This window comes from Sinohyriopsis cumingii, chromosome 7 (assembly GCF_028554795.1).
Source record: "Sinohyriopsis cumingii isolate HCF-2022 chromosome 7, ASM2855479v2, whole genome shotgun sequence".
NCBI lineage: Eukaryota > Metazoa > Mollusca > Bivalvia > Unionida > Unionidae > Sinohyriopsis > Sinohyriopsis cumingii.
In genome coordinates, this window is record NC_142967.1 from 89528506 (window position 1) to 89544943 (window position 16438).

General features: G+C 41.2%; 1 protein-coding gene across 3 annotated transcripts in view; it reads right to left on the reverse strand.

Moving 5' to 3' along the window:
- Positions 1–6347, reverse strand: part of LOC149795682 (transcription elongation regulator 1-like) — a 92912-nt gene extending 86565 nt beyond the window's left edge. For all 3 annotated transcript variants that reach the window (XM_089965543.1, XM_089965544.1, XM_089965542.1), the window contains exon 1: positions 6157–6347. In XM_089965543.1, the coding sequence (XP_089821669.1) occupies positions 6157–6296 (140 nt within the window). In that variant the 5' untranslated portion in view covers positions 6297–6347. The remainder of the gene's footprint in view (positions 1–6156) is intronic.
- Positions 6348–16438: the final 10091 nt, after the last annotated feature.

Sequence of the window (16438 nt, forward strand, 5' to 3'; positions counted from 1 at the left end):
ACTGAAGGTAGAGTACGGTAGTTATGGTGTATAGGACTGATATGTTCTGGAAGAGAACTTTTGACACACATCCTGGTCATTTTATTGTGTCTTAGGTTTTTATACAAGTATCAGGAACTTCCAGAATGGATTGTATTAAAACAACCATTCTCCACCAGCACTCCAGCACTTATGTCAGGAAACATGGGCTGAGAACAATTTGTTGGTCAATCATTTTTCCAGCCTAAATTAGCAAGATCTACTCCTTGTTACCCCCTTAGTCCTATAATGTAAGATATTGGCAATTATATGGAGGGGAGGGGGGTATATATCTTGTACCAATGGCGCATGTTCTGACATCAGTCAACACTAGGCCAAATTTTCAAGAATATCTTATATAGCCAATAGCACATATTGTAGTATAAATGCTTTAATTATACTGTACTTACATTAATAATAATAATAATAATAATAATAATAATAATAATGAGGACATTGTATAGTGCCTAATCTTTAGAAGCTCTAAGCGCCTTACAACATTAGACAACAGCTATAACATAAAAACATATATAATGATACGAGTACAAAAAACAAACACCATGAAATTAAAAAACATTAAAAAACATGCTGAGAATATTTAAGGTAGGAAACATTATTACGTTTTTAAGTTTGTTCTTGCAGTTGAAATAAATGAGTTTTGAGAGCCCTTTTGAATGTGATCACCATGTCTTTGTGTCTAATTTCAATGGGCAATTCATTCCATGTTGCTGGGCCCTGATATGCAAAAGAACGCTGTCCATATGCCTTTGTTTTCATAGTGGGAATAATGAGTATACGATTGTCAGAAGAGGAGCGTAAGTATCTTGCTAGTGTGTACACATGGGTGAGGTCGGATAGGTATGTTGGACTAGAGTCCAACAGTGAAACATAGCACAGAGAACAAATTCTGTATTTGATTCGGGATCGAATGGATAGCCAGTGTAGGGTACAAAGCAGCGGGGAGGTGTGCTCTGATCGTGGTACTCTAAGTATGATCCGAGCAGCTGTGTTTTGAACTTTTTGAAGTTTCTGGAGCAGATATTGAGATGAACCAGACAGAATTGAATTACAATAGTCCAGTCTTGAAAGTACTAATGAACACACAAGTTTTAGTGGCATCAACTGAAAGATATTTGAAAATTAAGCTGATGCGTCTCAGCTCAAGATATGCAGCCTTGCATAAGTTCATGACATGTTGGTGCAATGTGAGAGTGCTGTCCAGAGTAACACCTAGGTTTTGTAATGATTGTGTGAATTTAATGTTGGTGTTGCTGATATTTATTGTTTGAGGTAAAGGTTGGGAATGAAAAAGTCTTTGTGTTGTGATCAGAATGGCCTCAGTTTTATCATCATTCATCTGCAGCTTGTTACATGTCATCCATGATTTCACATCAGAAATGCGCCTCTCTACAACTTGGATGGTAGCATCAACTTTAGATGTGTGGCTAGATTTGTATATTTGGGTGTCATCAGCGTACAATTGATGAGACACTGGATGATGATCTATGACACTTGAGAGCGACAGAGTGTACAGAATGAAAAGAACAGGTCCAACAACAGACCCCTGTGGAACACCACAACATAGATCAACTGGGCTGGAGTGGATTCCATTTGCAGATACAATCTGTGTCCTGTTGACCAAGTAGGACTTGAACCACAGTAAGGCTGTATCATGAATGCCAAATACATGCTGGAGACGGTGAAGTAATACATCATGGTCTATTGTGTCAAATGCTGCAGACAAATCAAGGAGGGTGAGGACTGTAATCTTTCCGCTATCCAACGCAGAGAGAGAATGTCATTAACTACTTTTAGAAGAGTAGTTTCAGTACTGTGGCAAGGGCGATATGCAGACTGTACATTGCTAAAAAGACCGTTTGAATTTAGATGAGATATAGAACAACTTTAAGATTTTTTATATGAATGGGAGATTAGAAACTGGGCAGTAGTTCTTTAAATCATTATAGTCTAGTGTTGGTTTCTTCAGCAGAAGCTTTACAATGGCAGTTTTGAAAAATGATGGGAATTCCTCGGATGAGAGAGAGGTATTAATAACATCAGTTAGTGAAGGCAATACTGGATCTAAGCACTCAAGCAGCAGTGATGTTGGAACTGGATCAAGTTCACGTGACTTTTGTGCACTCTTCATCAGGACTGTACGTATGGAATCCATGGAGACAGGTTCAAATGCTGCTAATGGTTGCTGCTCAAATTCTGTATCCCAAATGTATGGTGACGATGAGTCAACTGAAATTGTGGTGTCAAGCTTATCACAAATGGTTTGTACTTTTTCACGGAAGAAATTTGCAAACATGTCCGGAAGGTCGACTGGAGAGAAGGTAGTTGGAAGTGGTGTAGATTTGTTCCTTGACATTAGCTTGTTAGTAATCTCGAAGAGTTCTTTGCAGCTGGAACTTTCCATGATCTTAGTAGTATAGTGGGCTGATTTCGCTGCATGGACTATATTTATATAAATGGGTTGACTGGCGAGTATCACGTGATGGCGGTTTGTTAAAAACAAGACAGCTGAGAAAAAGTTGAATTGTTCTCATTTCTAAAACAAGGAGATGAAGAAACACATACAAATTTAACAGCCAATACATAATGAACACAATAACGTAAATTTAAACTAGCAACAAGCACAAATATAATGAAAACAGCACTAAAAACAGAACAGCTGCTTCAAGCCGGTTTAGTGATAGTGGCCATCTTGTTTTCCCCAATTAATGTCATTTTCCTTACTTGTGTATATCTTAACACAACCAAATGGTTCCATTTTCAAACTCACTGCAGGTTTCTGAACAGCGACATAGTCAAGGAATACGCCCAAAATCTGGCTGAAGCACGGGTTAATTTTCTTTCATAAAATGGATATAGCCATTCACAATGGGACAAATGTTATCAGACATATTTGCGTAAGAAAATGTGCAAGTTAACCAATTTCAGCATTCCTTGGATACCATCAATCTTCAACAAGCTGAAACAGTGTCCAACAATTTTAAAATGCAACCACTTGATTGTGTCTGCATGTACTTCAGTAAGGAAAAATGCATTATTGCACAAATGCACATCCTAATGTGATGCTACTCATTGCACATCCTACTGTGATACTACCCTAATTTGATGCACAAATTTCCAGTTCTCAAGAGAATGCATCTATATGTGACATCACAACCACTTAATTTGTTTGATAATGGGAAGAATGATGATAAAATGAAAATTATACCCTACTCCTGTCACTTTGATTAACTGCACTTCTAGAGAAAAAATGAAGGATGCAAAACAATTAATTTCCAAAAACAGTACAAAGATTCTTCAAATCAACACTGCCAACTAAATTTACAAAAATAGCTCATATGCAAATGTGATATTTTTTATTACAAGTAAAGTTTTATTGCAATACCACAATGATTTTTCCCAATTTGTTTTTTCAGCTCTTGAGACAAAATCTGTTAATTATAACAAATATGTAAAAATGCTAAATTTCTATGTGATCCAAGAAATTTCAGTGCAATTGATGTTTCTCTACAATAAAAAATATTTTGTTGCTTCAAATGCACAAGAGTGACAGGCAGCAGGTGAATGTATGACGTGCATAAACAAACAAGTGACATTATAGTCCTACGTGTAAGACCTGAAGCTGATATTTATGTTGTGGGCGTCAGGGTCTTACAGCCTAACTAATGGCGCTGTGTAGTGTGTTTTGATGACAACTAACATCGTTACGAAAGTAAAATTTTCATGAATATTTCACACAACTGACAACTAAAATAACGCTTTTCTACAAAGTAAAGTTATAATGTCTGAGTTGGGCTTTACTTACTCTGATGCCTTTCCTCTAATAAATTCAAATTCTCACAAAAGAAATGGACCCGTTTTCAAGTTTCTTTGCAGGGATCGTCCTGGGCTTCGCCAATGTCGCAAATTGCGATTTTTTTTCCTTATTGGCAACAAAAATATCCCATCTGGCGATTTTTTTGGCAACATACTTTTTGGTTATTTAATTTGTACATACAATCATGGATTTGGACTGGATAAATTAAAAGGCAGAACGAAAGGAAGCCACAAACTTGACTAAGCAATGCATTGGAATCAATCTGTTACACAAACGATCCTTTGTTCTTATTGACAACCCCATCTTTACAGTGCATTGTTACATCATAATCTGCTTATGCTGACATCTGGGCTGAGGACTGTATGCTGCGATACAGTCAATCATGCTACCGCACTAAACCTACAACTGACCGACTTCTGAAGACGCGAATAGAACAGATACAATTAATTGTATGGCTAATCCTTCTGTTTTTTTTATACATATACCAATACAGTAGTTTTGCTGAACCTTCATAGAAAACTGATAACCTCTGAAGTACCGACTACTGTGTATAAATACAAAGCAAATGGAAAAAATCTCAATCACAATTACATCTGTCGCCAGTGCAGCATTTTACTCATTGATCTTTTCCTTTTGCCATCAGTCCCGTGTTACGGCTGTAGAGACTTAAACTCCGCAACAAGAAATAGCAAAAAAAAAAAAACAGTTTTGCATAGTTAATAATAATTATTTATTTCTCAAAATACAGGAGTGAAAGAATCCCTAAATTGGGTGTGAATTTATGCTTATATATACGGTCCAGTATTGCCAGGTGTTGACTCGTGTACGTTTCATTCGTGGGAATGGAGATCCTATTTTTCTTGTCGAGAAAATTTATACAGCATTCAGTGATCATTCTTGGTACTTAGGAAGCAATTCGCTACAAGCTTTGTGAAGCTAGCCATGGGGGGGGGGTCTGCTGAGAGACTACTAGTGTCACCTGTCAGCACTGTAGACTGTGAACGTGGATTCCGTATGATGAACCTCATAAAAACTGACATCTGAAATAAGCTCTGCATCTCATCTCTCGAGAATTTAATGAGAATCAGCATGTACAGATGTGAAAAATTAGACTTTGAAACTGCATTCAACAAGTGGGCAGCCCTAAAATCGCGACGGATCTTCATGTAACACTTTGTAACATTTTGTTAATGCTTGTTGTAATTAAAGTATTAACTAACCCATCTTTTGTAATTTTCATTGCCTGTTACATTAATAGACTAAATTAACACTTGGAAAAATGTACACTACTTGTTGTGGCGACACTTTTTGAAAATTGGCGACAAAACATTGAGGTTGGCGATTTTTTTTGCGACAGCTTTTTAAACGCCAGGACCATCCCTGCTTTGGCCTAAATTTCAGTTGGCTGGAAAGCGATGAAAGCCGAGAATGCCGAAATTGGGTTAAGTTGAAATATTATTTTTTAACGAAATGAATAAAAAATATATTATGCCTATTGGAACTGTAAGCAACAGTTCGTTTTGTTCAAGAAACAGATCCTCAACATGAACCTACTTGAACTTACTTCGGCATACCTCGACTACTATCGCATTGCAACAAATTCAAATGTATGTCAACGGAACGTGAAAATGCATCCATTTGCTAGTGTCATATTTTCATTCCACCTGGATAAAGACAGCACAGAAAATATATTAATTACACATAAATTAGTGGAAAAATGTTGATATAGGCTGCCAAGTGTGTGAGATGTTCCTGAAACTTTGATTACTCATTCCGATGTCAACAACATCGGAACACACTATGCAAGGCCGTTATTTGGCTAGTAAGACACAGCACCTAAACACAATCAAAATGTGCTATGTCTTACATGTAGGACTAGTGACATTACACAAATGTGTCGACACTGGGTTATTGGGTCAAATGTAAGCAAAGTATGTGGGAATATATCAGTCATCTGATATGCATGCTTTTCTAAACTAATAGATTTTTGAAAATTAAATTAGAGATATCACAATGAAAGTAATATACTTCTGAAAATTGAACTGTAAATGCACAAGTGCGTCAAAACTGAGGAATCCAAATACTTTATCAAGTTTGAATATTCCACAATGTGGATTTCAATGGGCCAGCATAACCATAACTGTGTATTAACAAATATTTTATACTAGTTGCAAGAAAACGATTTCCAATCCAATTCTAGTTAATAATGCTACTACTGTTTGTTTGTTTTTCGTTTCTTTTTAACAGGGCCGTATATTTAGGTAGGGGTGGGTGTGCTGCCACAACATCGTTTCGAATGTCACCTTGGTCCTCTCATAAATCCCCTCGGACCTCTAGGACCCGGTGGCCCTGGAAATCTGTGCATCTTTTGGTCATAATCATATCCTTGATCGTGCATGTCAGGCCCATCTTCGTAATTGTGATGTGGTCCGTCTTCTTCCATTCTGTCCACACACGCTAGATCAAGCCTCGAGTTGGAGATGTCTGGTCACGTGTCAGGATATCATAGCAATATATAAAACTATGGTCTGCAACAGACAAGGGCTACCGACTGACGATCTCGCAGCAATCATTTCATTTTTAAATAGAAAGAAGAAAGTATTTAAAACCCAGTCAAAACGGATTGATTTTTTTGCATATATAAACAATATTACACAAAGCCATAACTCAGGCATATATGATTTCGTTAATATATGTTTGACAAATAAGTATATCAGGTATAGATTAACAACTAAAATGCACTGATTGGACAAGAAAATAAAGACTCAGTTCTTAAGAATTTGATTAGCATATGTACAATTGTATCTTTCTTAAAACTCTGAAGAGCGTAAGTTATTTTAATTAAAAATGTTATGATTATGACATTAAGTAAAATACAATAGATAATTGTGCATAATATTTTCATGCATAAAAATATAATTCATAAATAAACAAACCAAAATTATTAAAATAACACGCAACGAACGTTCGGGAAAAAATAGTTATTGGTGATGTATTTAATACCAATATCAGCGATGTTCATTTATAAACAAATCTTACTTCTTTGAATAAATAAGTAATTTAAAGCATATTAAAAAAGGAAATCATTTTGTAAGATATTGCCCTATTGAAATTCTAAAATTAAACATTAAAATAAAGTCGCAGAGACAATTATATCTAGATTTGTGTGTGTGTGTATGTATGTATGTATGTATGTATGTATGCGTGCGTGGGCGCGCGCGCGCGCGCGTGAGAGAGAGAGAGAGAGAGAGAGAGAGAGAGAAGACTTTTATTGAACCATCAACATTTTTAATTCTAACATAAACGTACATTAGTGCATAGTCGCACATACATTCTCGAGTAGTGAATGGGGGCCACCCTACGTACAATGGGAATTAGCATTACAGGGACCCCTGGGCCACTCTACGTACAATGGAAATTTAACATGGCGAAAAATCGTGGGCCACTCTACGTACAAGGGGAATCGAACATGGTGAAAAATCGTGGGTCACTCTACGTACAAGGGGGAATTTAACATGGGGGAATAGAGTTTGGGTTTGTCTAGGGACAAGGGGAATTGAATATGGGATTTTTTTTTTTTTTTATAAAAATTTAAATTTAAATTTAAATTTAAATTTAAAAAGGGGTAGGCAATGGAAAGGCTATCTCTTTTCGAGAAATATGGCTGGCCCTGAAAAGGGCCTTTGGGTTTATGTTAATGTATCCATTAACATAAAGGGCACCGCATTGGTCTTCTTCTTCTTGTTCTTAGGCTGCGTCTCACTGTTGGTCCGTAAATCAGCACTCTTTTCAGGCATCCTTGTCTTTCAACGTAGATCCTACGTATCCACAGATTGGTGTTTGTCCTGTGGACAACGGTCCACTTGGATCGGACATACATGGGTATGTCCGTCCTAAACATCATGGAAGACACAAGGGTGCATGACTCAACTGTGGTCCACATCTTGAAGCGACGAGAACAGGTGAATCAATGTAGTGAACTGCGCTTATTTATAGGCAGAGGTAGGATTGAAACGGATTGAGTTCATTCACCAATCCGAACACGCGTTACAAAATTCAGTCAGCTCGCATCCAATCCGAAGAGAACAGTTTGTGACGTCACGTGGTCTATATAGATTCGCTAGCGCTTGTGTGCAGTCAATCTATGCGACAGTGATTCAACATGACGGAAACTCAGAAAACGATCCATTGGGGTGCATCAGCAGGGGAGACTGCCCAAGGGAACCCGGACTTACTTTCAGAAGAGGTACATTGGGATTTTGTGGATTTTCTTACCTCGCAAGAATTTGTTCCGGAACCTTCGTTACCTTCTTCATTACCGCAAGTGGAGAATTTTAGACAGAGACAGAAAGAAGAATTGGAGAAATTTATACAACGACAAAAGGAAGCGGAACAAGCTTTTCTCCTACAGCAGCAGCAGCAGCAGCAAGAAGAAGAGGTAAGAAAAAAACAACAGCAACAACAGCAAGAAGAAGTAGCAGCAAAGAAACAAGAGGGTGAAAATCAAACGGTCACGGTACTGTTGGACATTTTAGCGGAGTTAAGAAGTCTGAAACAAATGTATCAGACTTCTTTATCACGACCGAAGAGAATACGACCTTCCCGAGCTAAACACGTCAACCCTGTGACTAAGCCTACCGTACCACCTTTAGTGATTTCAACTCAATCATCATCATCAACATTACGCAGTTCAGAAGTAGGCCTTAGCCGTGGCAAAGGCTTAAGGCAGTTAAAGTTGATTGGTTAAACTCACCCCTACACCAAAAAAGGCCCTTTTCAGGGCCACCCACATTTCTCGAAAAGAAATACAATTTCAATTTGCCAATAACTCAAAAAAAAAAAACAAACCACTCATTTTACCCTTATAGTACGTGTCTGTGTATGAGTGCGTGAGTGTAGCTTCTTATTTTAAAATCAAAACTCAAAGACACTTACCTTATATCATTAATGTATTCTTTTCTCCATTTTTTACAATCCAATTCACAATTCACAACACAACACTTTAATTAAAAGTTCATTAACTTCTTCTTTCTCCTTATTTAGTGTCTCTGTTTTTGAATTTCTTCACCGTCTTTTCCTCATTTTCTTCCCTTTTTCTTTTCTTCTCCTGTTTCTTTGCCTCTTGTAAATAGAATTGTCTTCTTTCTTCCTCTTCTTCCTCTGAAGAATCCCTCTCTTCTTCCGAAGAATCCCTCTCTTCTTCTGAAGAATCCTTCTTTTCTTCTGACTCCTCTTGTTTCTTTTTTGGGCAATCTGGAGACCAATGTCCTTTTTCTTTGCAATAATTACAGGTATCTTGACTTTTGTCTTTTTTAGCCCCTGTTTTTTTTTCTTTTTTGACGGTCTGGACACTCTGAAGACCAATGCCCTTTCTTCTTACAGATATAGCAAGTATCTTGACTTTTATCTCGAAAGGAAGGAGAGTAGTCCGTCGGCTAGTCTGAAGAGAATTTTCTAATGACCCCTCGCAAAGCTCTGACGAAACGTTCGATTTGGTTAGTCTCTTCCATCGTTGTGCTAGGCTTGAGAGTGAAATGAATAGTGAAAAGGACAAGACACACACCCTTTTATATACGCTGGTCTGCCATGACTATAAATTAGTCTATGGTGTTTAAACTTGAGTCATTTGACGTTTTGCACTCAAGATGAAACGATCCTATTCATTCGAGAAGAAAGAAGAAGAAGAAAGTAAGAGGAGAAACGTGATCTATCGCCTCGTACCAGGGCTGAAATCTTGGCACAAATTCATGCCAGTGATTTTGAAGAGGACATGAGTGAACCAGAATCCGAACCCTCTAAACCAAGTTCACCACCCTTAGTCAACCCTGAAAAGTACTATTCCATTCGAGAGACGGAAAAGCGCTCCTCTAGAAAATTTAGAACCACGGCTTACACCTACACGGTGAAGTTTAAAGATTTCAAGTCCGACGTACCCTTAGAGAAAGCAGAAGGGTTTATCACCGAGATGTGGGATTCTTTGCTCACCGCACTCAAGCGACAATGTCAACCCAAAGAAGACGATCGCTTGACACTATCCATAGATCACGACGGTTTGAAATCCCCTGTTTGGATCGAGTTTAGCAGACCCGCAGAACTAACCCCTTCCAAAGTCATGGACAAGATTCAACACGTACAACAATCTAATAACCAGTTTGACATCACCGATGGTAAAGCCACACTGAAAATGGCCCACGTCTCTCCTCCTCAAGGGACTGGACGCAAAAAGATGTTATTGGTGGACGACCTTCTCAACACCAAAACAAGTCTCGTCCGAATTAACAAGCCTCAAGACCAGATGTGTTTAGCTCGAGCCATCGTGGTGGGACGAACCTATGCCAACAAGAACGACACGACAGAATGGAAAAGAGCATGGAACACTATTCAACGTTCCCATCGAGCCAAACAACGAAATGAAGCAGAACTCCTGTTGCAACAAGCTGGTCTGTCCAAAGACACACCCTGTGGCATTCCTGAGATGCAAAAATTGCAAGATGCCCTAGCTCCACGCTACACCTTGAAAGTGCACCCTCAAGAAATGCGCGGACCTCTGTTGTTTCGAGGCCAAGACTTTAAGGACGGAAAATACATTCATGTTTATTATCACGATGACCATTTCGATACCATTACCACTATCACCGGATTCCTGGGATACAGATATTACTGTGAGAAATGTGATTATGGTTATAACAATCGAGAGCAACACAAGCATTGTGGATGGAAATGCCCAGGATGTTTGGCCTCTCCACCCTGTCTGAGCGAAGAACCAGTGCCTTGTTCGACTTGTCTGCGCACGTTTGTCAGCCCTATCTGTTACCAACAACATTTGAAGACACAAGGTTCACAGAAGAAATGTGCTTGTCAACTCCTGAGATTGTGCCCTACCTGTGGACAAGGCATACGTACCAATAGTACCAAGGCACACGTATGTCGAGGAAAGAAAAAATGTCACATTTGTCACCACATCGTGGACTTGGAACACGAATGTTACGTGCAAAAATACCAACCCCCACCAGAGAAAGAGGACGGTCACAAGAAGAAAGGCAATTTCATCTTTTTCGATTTCGAATGCATGCAAAAGACCGGCATTCACATTCCTAATTTCTGCGTGGCTCATCGAGCGTGCGAGAAGTGCATTCAAGAACCTATCTTCAGTCATTGCCCTCACTGCAGCAAGATTCCTGGAGGGCGTGAAAAAATCTTTCGAGGACCGAACACGTTAGCCGATTTTGCCCAATGGGTCTTAGACCCCATCGACAAGACGTGGAGCAAAGAGGACATCGAACGTTACGGAGATTGTCATCGTCATGCCACAGTGATGGCTCACAATTTCTCCGGATACGATGGATAGTTTCTTCTCAGATACTATACGGAACAAGGCACCGAGCGTCCTAAAGTGACTTTGAACGGAGCCAAAATCATTTTCATGCAAGTGGGACAAGTGCAGTTTAAAGATTCGATGAGTTACTTGGCCATGCCTTTGAGCCGAATGCCTAAAACGTTTGGAATGACAGAAATGGCTAAAGGGTACTTTCCACACTTTTTCAATACGGAAGCCAATCAACACGCCGTTCAACCCATTTACCTGAGGCTCGCTATTACGACCCCGACAACATGCGTACCGAACAACGAGAAGCTTTCTACGCTTGGTACCAGGCTCACGCCTCGGACCCTTTCGACTTTCAGGAAGAAATGCTAAAGTATTGTCGTTCCGACGTGGACATTTTACGACGTTGCTGTGGAAAATTTCGAGAACTGTTCATGGAACACGGAGGGGTCGATCCTTTGAAAGAAGCTTGCACCATTGCCAAAGCGTGTTCCTTAGTGTATCGACAACGATTCATGCCTGAAAACACCGTGGCTGTCATCAGCCCTCAAACGACCCACTATGTCAAACGTCAATACTCGGTCAAAGCCCTACGTTGGTTACATTACTTGTGCGACAAGGAAGACAAGTGGATTCAGCATGCCCGCAACGGAGGGGGTGAAAAGACCATCGGAACGTATTCGGTCGATGGCTGGGACTTAGAAAACCCCAAGATCGTGTACGAGTTTAACGGTTGATTATTTCACGGATGTCCCGTCTGTTACCCTGACCGTGGCACTAAAAATCAGTTTTTGCAACGAACCATGGAAGACTTGTACCAGGACACTTGTCAGCGGCGCCTAAAGTTAGAACAGGAAGGATACCAAGTGGTGGAAATGTGGGAACACGAGTACGATCACCGTATGAAAACCGATCCCGAGTTTAAACGCCTCGTGGAAAGTTACCAGTTTATGGACCCGCTGAACCCGAGGGATAATTTGTACGGAGGAAGGACCAATGCCACCTGTTTGCTGTACCAAGCCGACGAAGAGAAAGGAGAAGAAATCAAATACTTGGACGTGTGTTCGCTGTATCCCTACGTGTGCAAATATTGTCGCTTTCCTGTAGGGCACCCGCAATTGTTAACGGAACACATCGACCTGAAAAACATTCGACAATACGAAGGCTTGATCAAGTGTAAAGTTTTGCCTCCCACGAACCTATACCATCCCGTCTTACCTCACCATTGTCAAGGCAAACTGATGTTTCCCTTGTGCCGTACTTGTGCCGAAACGTGCAACCAAGATCAGCCTTGTCAGCACACCCAGGAAGAACGGGCCTTGACGGGAACCTGGGTCAGCGTAGAATTGTTCAAAGCTCTGGACATGGGATACCAACTGTTAGAAGTGTACGAAATTTGCCACTTTCCCAAGACACAACAGTACCACAAGGGTGACCCCACTCAGAAAGGCATTTTCGCCAACTACGTGGATGCCTTTTTGAAACTGAAACAAGAAGCCAGCGGCTATCCTTCCTGGTGTCACACTCCCGAAGACCAAATACAATTCAAAGAGAAATACTACGAACAAGAAGGCATCTCTTTAGACCACATCGAAAAAAACGAAGGCAGGCGATCGTTTGCCAAAGTGATGTTAAATTGCTTGTGGGGTAAAATGGCACAACGACCGTGTTTACCCAAGACGGAATATTTGACAGAACCTTCCCGCTACTTCCAGATGATTCACGACAAAACCAAATACATGAAACACGTGGACGTCGTTCGAGAGGATTTGATCTTGGTCAATTACGAAGAAGATCTGGACTTTGTAAAAGACGACCCTTTTGGAAATGTCATCTTTGCGGCTTACGTGACAGCTCATGCTCGCTTAAAATTGTACGAAGCTTTAGAACTGTTAGAAGAACGCGTCCTGTACTTTGACACGGACAGTTGCATTTACATCCATCACCCGAGTCAACATCACCCTGACATCGAAGGAGACCGTTTAGGAGCCTGGACAGACGAGCATCCCGACGACAAGATTCTAAGTTTCGTCAGTGGAGGCCACAAAAATGACGGCTACGAATACCGGGACAAACAAGGAGAAGTGCACACGACGTGCAAAGTGAAAGGACTGACTCTGAATCATCGTACCAGTCGAGTGGTCAACTTTGGGGTATTGAAAGAAGCCTTGCAATCGGGAGAGGATGGAAACTTTAAAGTGACCACCTATCAACCGAACAAGATTGTACGTTTACCCACTCACCACATCGTCAGTCGACCCTTGGAAAAAGTCTATCAAATTGTTTACCAGAAGCGAGTGCGACTTCCCAGTCACTTTACGTTGCCGTACGGTCACGTCGGTATTGGTCTGTATATAAAAAGGAACCCTAGGCAAGATCGATAGTTCATTGTTCATTGAAGTAACTTACCATGTCGTTGACGAAGAAGAAACCAGATTGGTTTGGTTTGGACCCAAGAGGTGGCCCAGTATGCACGAGAGTTGTTCAAGGAAAAAAGTTACTTTTCAACCCGTGTTAGTGACGGTGCCAGAAGAACCGGTCACCCAGGACGGGACTGTCGTGGACAGGCCTGAAAGACCCTTTCGGGAGGACACTTGTGTGACCTTACCCCCTACGATAGAACTGGTTAGAACTTTACCCAAAACATGTGGTTGTTGTACAGACACTTGTTTTTATTCCACGTTCGTGGCTATCATGTGCCTTTTATTCTTGTACTTAAACCTTTGGCTTTTATGTATTTTTGTCTTTCGTATTCATGTTTGAAAAAAACCATTCAATAAACGTGTTCTGAAAAAAGTATATAAACTCTTGTCTTGTCTGTTTTCGTGTCACAAGTGACATTTCTCACACAATGGCTACCTCTGCTGTCTCTGCTCCCTCTTCGTCTACTGTCAAAGTCATCGACGAACACTTAGATCGTGCCAGTTGGGAGGCTTTTTATCTTCGCCATCCCTTTAACATGCTCATTGCTGGACCTAGCGGTTCAGGCAAAACCGAATTCGTCTAACGTTTGATCGAACATAAACATCATTTGATCGATCGGCCACCTCAACGGATCGTGTGGTGTTACAAAGAGTGGCAATCGGCGTACAACCTCGTGCGAGAAAGTCAAGGCGATTCCATCGTGTTTGTGGAAGGCATTCCTAAAGAAGACGACGGCATCGTCTCTGACTCCCGTCAAACCCATTTGGTCATTTTCGACGACATGTTAGGAGAAGACGAAGAAGAAATTAAACTGTGGTTCACGCGCAAAGGGCATCACCGTAATGCCAGTGTCGTTTACATCACCCAAAATTTGTTTCAACAAAGTAAAGCCCATCGCACCATCAGTCTCAATGCGCATTACGTGGTCTTGTTTAAAAGCCCTCGAGATAAATCGCAAGTGCAAGTCTTAGCCAAACAGTTAGGAACGCCTTGGCTGACTCAGGCGTACGACGATGCCACTCAAACGCCACACGCCTATTTACTCGTCGATTTGAAACCTACGACTCCCGAGGATTTGCGATTTCGTACCCACTTGTTTCACCACTGGTGCCAAGACGGAGGGCCTGTCCTGTACACGTCTCCGTCCTCGACTTCATTTCACTCCCCATAAAAAAATCTATAAAAACCTCAGACCCTTTTTCGTCTGTCTCACACAGTGCGAACATGACGTCCCTTCAGTCGCATCTTCCCGTCAAATTGATTCGTGCCTTGTATGGCATCAGTCGAGAAAAAAATCCACAAACACGAGCTCGTGTCTTAAAAGCTAGTCTCAAAGAAGTCTTACGATGGTTCAAGGTGACGGCACGTCAATTACTCCAAGGAATCATTCAGATTCCTCATCAAACCAAACGCTTTTTCGATCGAAACAAAGTCGCTTTGGTCCAACTGGCCGATCCCCGCATCGACACTCAAACCAAAAAACAAATCATTTTGAAACCTGGAGGGAGCGGTACTCTAGGAAGGGTCATCATTCGCTCTCTCTTAAGATGGGATCCTAATGCCCCCAAAGTTATCCCCAAAACAAAAGTCCAACGAAGCCCCAAGAAGAAAAAGACCAGGTCCCCAAGGAGAACTTCTCCAGTGGCAGGACCCTCCTCTTACCAGACACCCCCACCCCGGAAAAAGGAAAGAAGCCCCCAGAAAAAGAAACAGAGAAAAAGTCCCCAGAAAAAGAAAAGTCCACAGAAGAAAACTAGTCGCATGAGAGGCATTTCGGCCAGGACGCAACCTTACACTCGCAAACCACGATCTGCCACGGCAGTGACTGCGTCTCCGGCATCCTCACGTTTGTCCACTTCTCCGTTGATGTCACCAGGAACTGAAGAGTACTTGGAGACGTTGATCACACCAAGAACTTCTCCGTTGATGACCCCCAAAAGAACTTCCCCAGTGGCAGGACCATCCAATTTAGTGGCAGTGGCTGCTGCTCACAAAGTACCTTCTCCCAAAATCAAAGTCCATGAAAGATCGGGCATGTTACAAAGTTTACTGGATTTGTCCAAGCAAGAACTGGCTCGATTTAATCCGTTGCGTACCCCTGCACGACGTGTCATGCATGTCCTCAAACTGATACGACGTAAAGACAATCAGTGGCGACGCGTTCCAGTATAAAAAAGGCCTGTGACCGAGTAGGGTATCAATGTTTTTTTGGTGCTCCTGAAGACTCAAAGATGTCACCCTCCAGAAAATCTCAAGGAAAGAAAAGGAAAGGACTGCCACCACGTTTAGCCAAACATGGGGACATGTTATCTGTCCTGTCCAAAGCTTCTCCACCCCTACGAAAAAAAACTCATTCAAACAGCCTCCAAAGAGGTCATCGATACCGTGTGCGAATGTTGTTTGAACGTTTTGAAAGGCACGAACCCTTTGTCCAAACACCAGAAACAATGCTTAGGCAAACATCGTCACGTTCTTCGCCAAATGGTTCAAAAGAAAATTCCCATTCGTCAAAAAAAGAAGATGTTGGTCCAACGTGGAGGCATTTTGCCTCTCTTGTTAGGCCCCATACTGAAAGGAGTCTTGGGAACCATGTTGGGAGGACTGGTGGGAGCAAGATAAAAAGGCCCTTGGAAGTCCCAAGATCTCAGAATCGACCCCTGACAACCCCATGGAAGGACGAAAACTAGCTTTAGTGGCTTACAAACGATGGATGGAATACCATCGGTGGCAAGAACAACACACCCCGCATTTACCTCCCAATCCCAATTTGAGCGAGATGTCCCAGTTACAACACGAATTGCAGTCCTTGATGGATCGCCAAGATTTGTCCGAAACAG